General features: G+C 49.9%; 1 protein-coding gene across 2 annotated transcripts in view; it reads left to right on the top strand.

Moving 5' to 3' along the window:
• The window catches only part of Bri3bp (BRI3 binding protein), a 15,170-nt gene extending 7,940 nt beyond the window's left edge, over positions 1-7,230 (top strand). The window contains exons 2-4 of one of the 2 annotated variants that reach the window (XM_029533790.1): positions 3,981-4,083; positions 4,339-4,436; positions 6,460-6,567. In XM_029533790.1, coding sequence (XP_029389650.1) covers positions 3,981-4,083; positions 4,339-4,436; positions 6,460-6,567 — 309 coding nt within the window. Of the gene's footprint in view, positions 1-3,980; positions 4,084-4,338; positions 4,437-6,459 lie in introns of both variants that reach the window. The other variant, XM_021186830.2, reaches the window with a different exon arrangement.
• Positions 7,231-8,003: the final 773 nt, after the last annotated feature.

Consider the following 8,003-nt stretch of genomic DNA (forward strand, 5'->3'; position numbering starts at 1 on the left):
AAGATGAAAAGCAGCCGGGTCACAGTGCGTGCTTGCAGTCTCAGCACCCAGGAAACTGATGCAGGGGTGGAGCAGGGTAGGGTAGGGGTGGGGGTGTCACTGAAAAGTTTGAGGCCAGCTTAGTATATATATATATATATATATATATAAAATCAAGACCCTATTTCCAAAACACCAGAAAAAAAAAAATGCATGAGACCTAATCTTAAAAAGAAACAAAGCCGGGCATGTTGGGTCATCCTAGCTCTGAATGGATAGGAGCAGGAAAGTCAGGATTTGAAAGTAGTCCTTGAGAGGGTAAAAGCACCTGCTGTGCATGCCTGGTGACTTTAATCCTGAGAAGCCCTGTCCACAGAGTTGGCCTTCCGCCCCTCGTTCCTGCTTCTCCCCATAATAAGCACTTTTTATTTTATTTTATTTTTTCTTGCCTGTTTTCTTTGGTGGCAACACCTCATTTCATGGCAGCCTGCTCTCCTCTGTCGGCCAGCCACATAGTTACCATGTCACATTGGTGTGCTTTCCTCTCAGTCCCCTGAACTGACACATTTGGAGTCCTGATGTGGGACAGCTCTGTCACCTGCTATCTATTTTGGCTCTGCCTCTGGGCTCTGGACTCATCCCTTTGGAACCCAGTTACCCCAGTGGGTGCTCAGGCCAAGAGAGTGCAGGTCTTACTGCTTTGATGCCAGAAATCTGAGGTCATTGTTCTGATGGGCTGGCTTCCTGGGACCCAAAAGCGGGCCTGCAGGCGCTCCCCAGTCTCTGTTCTGATAGGTAACTGCTGCGTGACTCTGATCTTAGCTCCTTTGTATGTTTGTATGTTTGTTTGTTTGTTTGTTTTTGTTTTTTGTTTCCCCCCCAGATAGAGTTTCTCTGTGTAGCCCTGCCTGTTCTAGGACTCACTCTGTAGACCCTGCTGGCCTTGAACTCACAGAGATCCACTTGCCTCTGCCTCCCCAAGTGCTGGGATCAAAGGTGTCCTCCACCACTGTCTGCCTTTTTTCTTTTTTTCTCTTTTCTTTCTTTCTTTTTTCTTTTTTCTTTTTTTTTTTTTTTTTGCAATGAGACCCTCATGTGTGCTAGGCAGCTATTCTACCACTGAGCTACACCCCCAACTGCTTTTTATTTTGTGTTGGGGATCTCACTACCACCTCCTGGTTGGCCTCAGACTCCTCATTCTTTAGCCCAAAGCAGGTTTGGAACTTGCAGTCTTCCAGCCTGTTTGGGAACCCAAAGATCCTTGCGCTCACGGATAAGCATGGGGGAAACCAGGCATGTTAAACACACGTGTTCTTTTTGTATAACCTGTTTTCTGCCCAGAGGGCTGGCAATGGAGGTTGGTGGGATGTAGAGGCCAGGAGGTACTTGGTCCCCACAAGCCACCACAGCCAGGATTAGAGGTGCCCAGTAGTCTAGGTGGTCCCTGCATTTTCTGTATGGCCTGGGGTTTCCCCAGCTCCCACAAACAGGACCAGAGGTGGTTGATAGCTCTGTGCTATCTGTATGACAGAGACCACACCAGATCCTCCCCTCGGCCATTAAGAAAATAATTGCTCACCGGAGGCAGGCCGATCTCTGGGAGTTCAAGGCCAGCCTGGTCTGCCGGAGAAACGCTGTTTCAAAAGAGCAAACACGTGAAGCCTATCTATAAAGCCCATCTTCATGGAAGAAGCGACGCGTACTTTGAGAATAGTTTTGATGTAATTGTCATGCCTCCTTGAACACCTAGGATTGTGTTCCACCAGGAATCCTTTTTTTTTTTTCTCCAAATTGTACTGTACTTAAATATGCCTAAAATAAACTTTGTGATGTCAGACTCTAGATGGTTGAATCAACCCCCGCTGCTGAGTTGTGCAGAACCAGGTTTCCTTCCTTGTCTCTTGTGGATCATGGGATCATTCATCGGATCTTCGCTCCGCCAGCCCTGGCGTAGGCAGAGACACCTCCCCCCTGCCCCCTTCACACACCTGCCTCAGCCTCCTGTGTAGCTGGGATGACAAGCCTGTCCCACTGTCTCAGCCCTTTACCAACTCACTTCTTTAAAGACCCTGTCTTTAAACATTCTGTCACTGGGGACCAGGGGCTTCATATTCAAATTTGGAATACAGCTGAACCTTATCAATTCCATAAAGTCTGTGGGTCTAGCTTTGCCGGAGAGATCTGCACGTGGCTGAAAGGGTGGGGACCTGCCCTGGCGTGTCCTTCCCGATTCACAGCCTGAGGGAAGAACCTCTGGTCTAGATTTGCCCTCCCAGGAGCCTTGCTATCCTGTCACTTACTGCGGACTGGACCAGGTGACCCACCATGCCTGGCTTTTCTTGTTTCTCTTTTTTAAGCTTAGTTTTATTGAATGGTGAGTGTGTGTGCTTATGTGCACAAATGCAGAGGACAGAAGAGGGCATCAGAGTCCCCTGGAGCTGGGGTTGCAGGCAGGAATGAACCTCTTCAGCTTCCTTTGGTGAATCCTCTCTTGGTCCCATTTTCCAGCTGGGAAAACCAAGGTCCAGCATGACTCAGAATGTAGCTTACCCTAAAAGAACTGCACACTACTTCCTGGGTGCTGGTGCCACCAAAGCCTGTTCTGCCTACTGCCTGCTTCCCTCTCTCCATCCTTCCTTTCTTGTGATTTTTTTCTTTTTGTTCTCTCTCTCTCTCTCTCTCTCTCTCTCTCTCTCTCTCTCTCTCTCGTGTGTGTGTGTGTGTGTGTGTGTGTGTGTGTGTGGTATGTAATAAAGTCTCAATATACAAGTTTTGGCTATCCCAGAACTCACTGTGGATATGTAGATCAGGCTGGCTTTGAACTTACAGAGTCTACCTGCCTCTGTCCTCAGAGCATTGGGATTGAAGGTGAGAACACCACAATGCTAGCTTGCTTTTCCTGTTTTTCATTTTTAAGATTAGTTTTACTGAATTGTGTGTGCATGTGTGTGCTTAAGTGTACAACTACAAGAAGAAGGCATCAGAGTCCCTTGGAACTAGGGTTGCAGGCAGTTTGAGCTGCCTCATTTATGTAATGGTGGGGGCTGATCTCAGGATGTCATGAATGCTAGGAAAACTTACATCCCAGCCCTGGTTTCGAGTTACAGGCTACGTGTATATAATATCACTGTTAGGGTTGCTGTGATGAAACACCATGACCAAAGCAACTCGGGAGGAAAGGGGTTTTTTGACGTGTGCTTTCATATTCATCATTGAAGGAAGTCAGGACAGGAACTCAAACAGGGCAGGAACCTGGGGACAGGAACAGGGGCCATGGAGGGGTGCCACTTAACTGGCTTGCTTTCCATGGCTTGCTCAGCCTGCTTTCTTACAGAACCTAGGTCCACCAGCCTAGGGATGGCACCACCCACAGTGGGCTGGGCCCACCCACATCAATCATTAATTAAGAAAATTGCCTTCCAGGCTTGCCTATAAGCCTGATCTTCTGGATGCATTTTTTTCTCCATTGAGGGTCCCTCTCTGATGATGTGATCAGCTATGCCAAGTTGACAGGAAACTAGCCAGCAGGATTACTCACTCAAAAGAGAACAAGAGATGAGGCAGGAGCTCAAACTCCCGATTTCCTGGTCTCTTGGCTTTCCCAGATTGCCTGGAGAGCCATAGACAGAGAGCATAGTCTCGGGCTTCCCAGTCAGTTGGTCCTTTGGAGAGCCAACTGCCCAGGGAAGCATCCTGAGAACAGACACTCCCAGGCAGAGGAACCAGATACCCTGACCAAGAGCCACCAGAACTATAGGAGAAATGGTAAGTGCAGTGCAGCCACTTTCTGGTGTGTGTGTGTGGGGGGGGGGGCTTTCCACATTCTACGTGGTGGTGGGCCAGCTATCCACCCTTGTTCGCCCACTTGGCTACAGACCACCCCTGAGGCAGCTCCTGGTTTTCCTGTCGAATCCTCTCCCGAGCTCACACTTCAGTACCTGAGTGGCTTTTGGGAGGGTAGTGGATTGGTTGATTCCTTAACTATCTTCTCGTCCCTGCAGTTACTGTCCAGGCTGACCGAGCGGTTTGTGCAGGGAGTGGACATGTTCTTAGAGACCTTATGGAAAGTTTGGATGGAGCTCTTAGAAGTCCTTGGGCTCGACGGTAGGTATGGGGATGGTGGTGCAGGGTGTTTGGGGTGCGAGCTTTTGTTTTTTGGGGGGCGGTCTCACTGTGGGGAGTCTTCAAAAGTTGTGTGGGTACCCAACACTTGGGAGGCAGAGACAGGCGGATCTCAGTGACTTCGAGGACAGCCTGGTCTACAGAGTGAGGTTCAGGATGGCCAGGGCTGTTACACAGACAAACCCTGTCTTGAACCCCCCCCCAAAAGAAAAAAAAACAAAAAACCATGCTGTGCAGACAATGGAGGTAGAGCCTGCAGTGATGGTGTTCTGGGCCACCTGGAGCCTCTGGAAGCCAGAAGAGGGCAGAAGAGGCTCCTGAGAGCCCTCACGCAGGTGTGCTATGCGCAGGGCTGTGTGTGTCAGCAGAGACAGAGAGAGAGTCAGTAGAGAGGAAAGTCGCTTTGGAAGCACAGCCCTGAACTTGGCCTTTTGGCTTCTGGAACCAGGAGAGGGGTTGAACCTCACCATCTAATGATCATCAGCTACCTGGTGTATGGGGCTCGGTTGTGGCAAAGCCAGAAAACAGATATAGTGGTGTAACAAGATCCTCTCAGAATCCGTTCTTTACGGTTCTAGGACCCAGGCTGACGGTCAGTGGAGCCAGGCTGCACCGGCCAGGATCCACATACCACCACAATTGTCTGCTCTTTACCCCTGACCCCACTTCCAGCCTCCAGTCACCGAGTCTAACCTTCGAAAGGCCTCACACCAGGTCGTGTCACCTTGCCACTCAGGAGGTAGAGAGGTGGCCCTCAGAATGCTGTGAGGCACCGCCCCTGCCCCCCCCCCCCCGGGACTGAGCTGAGTCAACATATGCCCAAACATTGCAACCGCATGCAATCCTGTGAGGGCTGGCTGCCTCAGTCATGACCTGCTGGGATTGTGCAACTCCGGGTTACCATCCCTGGGCAGTGAGCCTGTGGAGATAAAGCAGATTGCAAGGAATTGCATGCAGCGGGGGCTGGGAGACAGCAGAGACGGGAAGCTCAGGATCCTGGGCATCACTGAGGAAACTTGACCGGGTGCAGTCCCTTGTTTCTGTGCCGTGAGTCTCCCTCTTGGTTTGAATAAGCTGCAGGGCACCGAAGGCCTTTGGGAACGGTGACTGAAGCTCAGAACCAGCTTCCAAGTATTTCCTCCCCCCCATCACTCTTCACAGTGTTAAATGGAGACCCCTCGCTCAGATCAGATAGCAGTAAGCTTTGGGGTATATAGAGGTGCTCTTTTGGTCTAGTTACAGGGAAAAGAAGCTGGTGACATTTACCCTGGCATGGTGGATCGTGCCTTTAACCCCCAAACTCAGGCAGATCTCTGTGAGTTCAAGGCCAGCCTGGTCTACATGAGGACTCCCCATCTCATCTCAAAGTTGTTGAAATCAATTTTACCGTTTCTGTTTTGGTGCTTGTGTGTGTGTGTGTGTGTGTGTTTGTTATTTTGCTTTGTTTTTGAGACAGGGTCCCCTGTACTCCACACTAGCCTCAAACTCACTATGGTTGAACCAAGGATGACCTTGAACATCTGATCCTCCTGCCTCAGCTTCCTGAGTGCTGGGATGACAGATGGGAGCCACTGAAACCAGCCTGAGGGAATAGCTCCTTGTAAACATGAGAATTGAGTTTGAACTCCAGCACCATTTTTATAAAAATGAGTCTCTGTGTGTAGCCCTGACTGTCCTGGAACTCATCTGGAGATCAGGCTGGCCTCAAACTCACCAACATCCGGTCTGCCTCTACCTCATGAGTGCCAGGTTAAAGGTGTGAGCTACCACTGCCCAGCTTGTAAAAATATTTTTCAAGATTTATTAATTATTTGTTTTTAATGTGTTATGGGTGTTTCGTACATCTGTGCACTTCGTATATGTCAAACCCAAGGATCTGTCTGACGTTGCCCTGTCTCTGGAGTTATAGATGGTTGTTGGAAATCCACTGGGTCCTTGCAAGAGTAGCCAGTGCTTTTAACCACTGAGCCATCTCTCCAGCCCCATAAAAGGTGGTGGGGTTTTTTTGGGGGGTGGGGGGAGGAGGGTTCAAGACAGGGTTTCTCTGTGCAGTCCTAGCTGTCCTGTAGACCAGGCTGGCCTTGAACTCAGAAATCTGCCTGCCTCTGCCTCCCAAGTGTGCTGAGACTAAAGGTGTGCGCCACCACTGCTCAGCCATAAAAGGTGTTTTAAACTCAGGAGGAGACTAACAATCCTGAGAGATCACCTGTGCCCCCTCAAGCATTTGGTTTATTTGGCTTTCGTTGTGTTGAGTTATGACAGGAGCTTATGGGTCCAGCCCCAGAGTTCAGCTGTCCTTCCTGCTTTCTGAGGAGGTCCTGACCACGTGGCAATAACTGGCCCTGTCCTCTTTTGCAGTGTCCAACCTGTCACAGTACTTCAGCCCAGCCTCCGTGTCCAACAGTCCCACCCGGGCCCTGGTGCTGGTTGGTGTGGTTCTCCTGGCCTACTGGTTCTTGTCTCTGACCTTGGGCTTCACCTTCAGCCTCCTCCACCTGGTGTTTGGCCGCTTCTTCTGGCTCGTGCGTGTCATCCTGTTCTCCATGTCCTGTGTGTATATCCTCCATAAGTACGAGGGCGAGCCTGAGCACGCGGTGCTGCCGCTCTGCGTCGTCGTGGCCATCTACTTCATGACGGGGCCCATGGGCTACTGGCGGGGCAGCCCCGGTGGCCTCTGCAGCCCCAGTGTGGAGGAGAAGCTGGAACACCTGGAGAACCAGGTGAGGTTGCTCAACATCCGCCTCAACAGGGTGCTGGAGAACCTTGACCGCTCCAAGGACAAGTGAAAATCAGCCACCTAGCCGTCCAACCAGCTAGTGATGTCAAAAGACAGCAAGAGAAGAGCCGGCAACCCCACCAAATCCCAACCCTTCCAATAAACTGAGCAAAAACCACCACGCCTGTTATTCCCCACTGTGTCAACCTTAGGAGCCACTGGAGGAGAGAGAACTTTCGTAGATTACCAGTGGAAAAACAGTTTTTAACCAATGGATATACTCCTGTTAGCTGTGTAGTCGGATAACTTTATATGTGCATAGAACATAATGTTGATTTTTTTTTCCCCAAGCATTTAAATACATCTTTTGTAAGGTTTTTAAATAAAAGGCAGATGGAGTCAAGTTTATCAGAGCTTTGAAGGGAACGCTTGATGTCTTTAAGGAGGTTGAAATTGGCTTGTGAGTGAGCACCGTGTACAATCTCTTCATCTTCCCAAATGTGACCTTTATTTCACGTCTTCTGGGGTTGGTGGCGACCTGGTTAACAAGTGCTGTCTCTTGTCCTTGTGGACACTTGGGCTTCAGAGGTTTGGGTCCTAGGGACCCTGTGAGCTCTCCCGTCCATTGTGCTCTTCCATGTCTATGTCTGTTTTGTATGGTGCTGGGGACACCGAGCCCATCCCCCACCCCTGTCCATTGTATTTCTGAGTGAAGGTACCCACAGACGTCCCGAGGATCTCTTTCTCCTCTCTGGACTTCAATGTAGACTAACCCTAGCCTTTCCGGAAAGAAAGGACGTGGATGGAGCTGCAAACTGTCTTTGAAGTTTGATGCTAAGAACCAGGTGGGCCCTGAAGATCATTCCAGAATCCAGCTGAATCTAACATTCCCTGTTGGCCAGCGAGGCCCAGATGGCCGGCTGGACCCTCATGGGATTCGCTTGTTTCCTTTGCTTCTAATTGACTCGGGACCATAGAAGAAAAAGGAACCGTTCACGGCCAGTAACATACTTCATTTCATTCCTTCTAGAACATTCGTAGGCATAAGCAACCTTGAGATCTGAATCGTTTGTCCTGAAATTTTTATAATTGTGTGTTAGGTGCTTTTTAAGTCTGGGGTCCAAGGCATTGCTGTTAATTGATAAACCCCTGGGTGCAGAGATCTCTCTGCCAGCATCTGGAGCTG

This window comes from Mus pahari, chromosome 23 (assembly GCF_900095145.1).
Source record: "Mus pahari chromosome 23, PAHARI_EIJ_v1.1, whole genome shotgun sequence".
Classification (NCBI taxonomy): domain Eukaryota; kingdom Metazoa; phylum Chordata; class Mammalia; order Rodentia; family Muridae; genus Mus; species Mus pahari.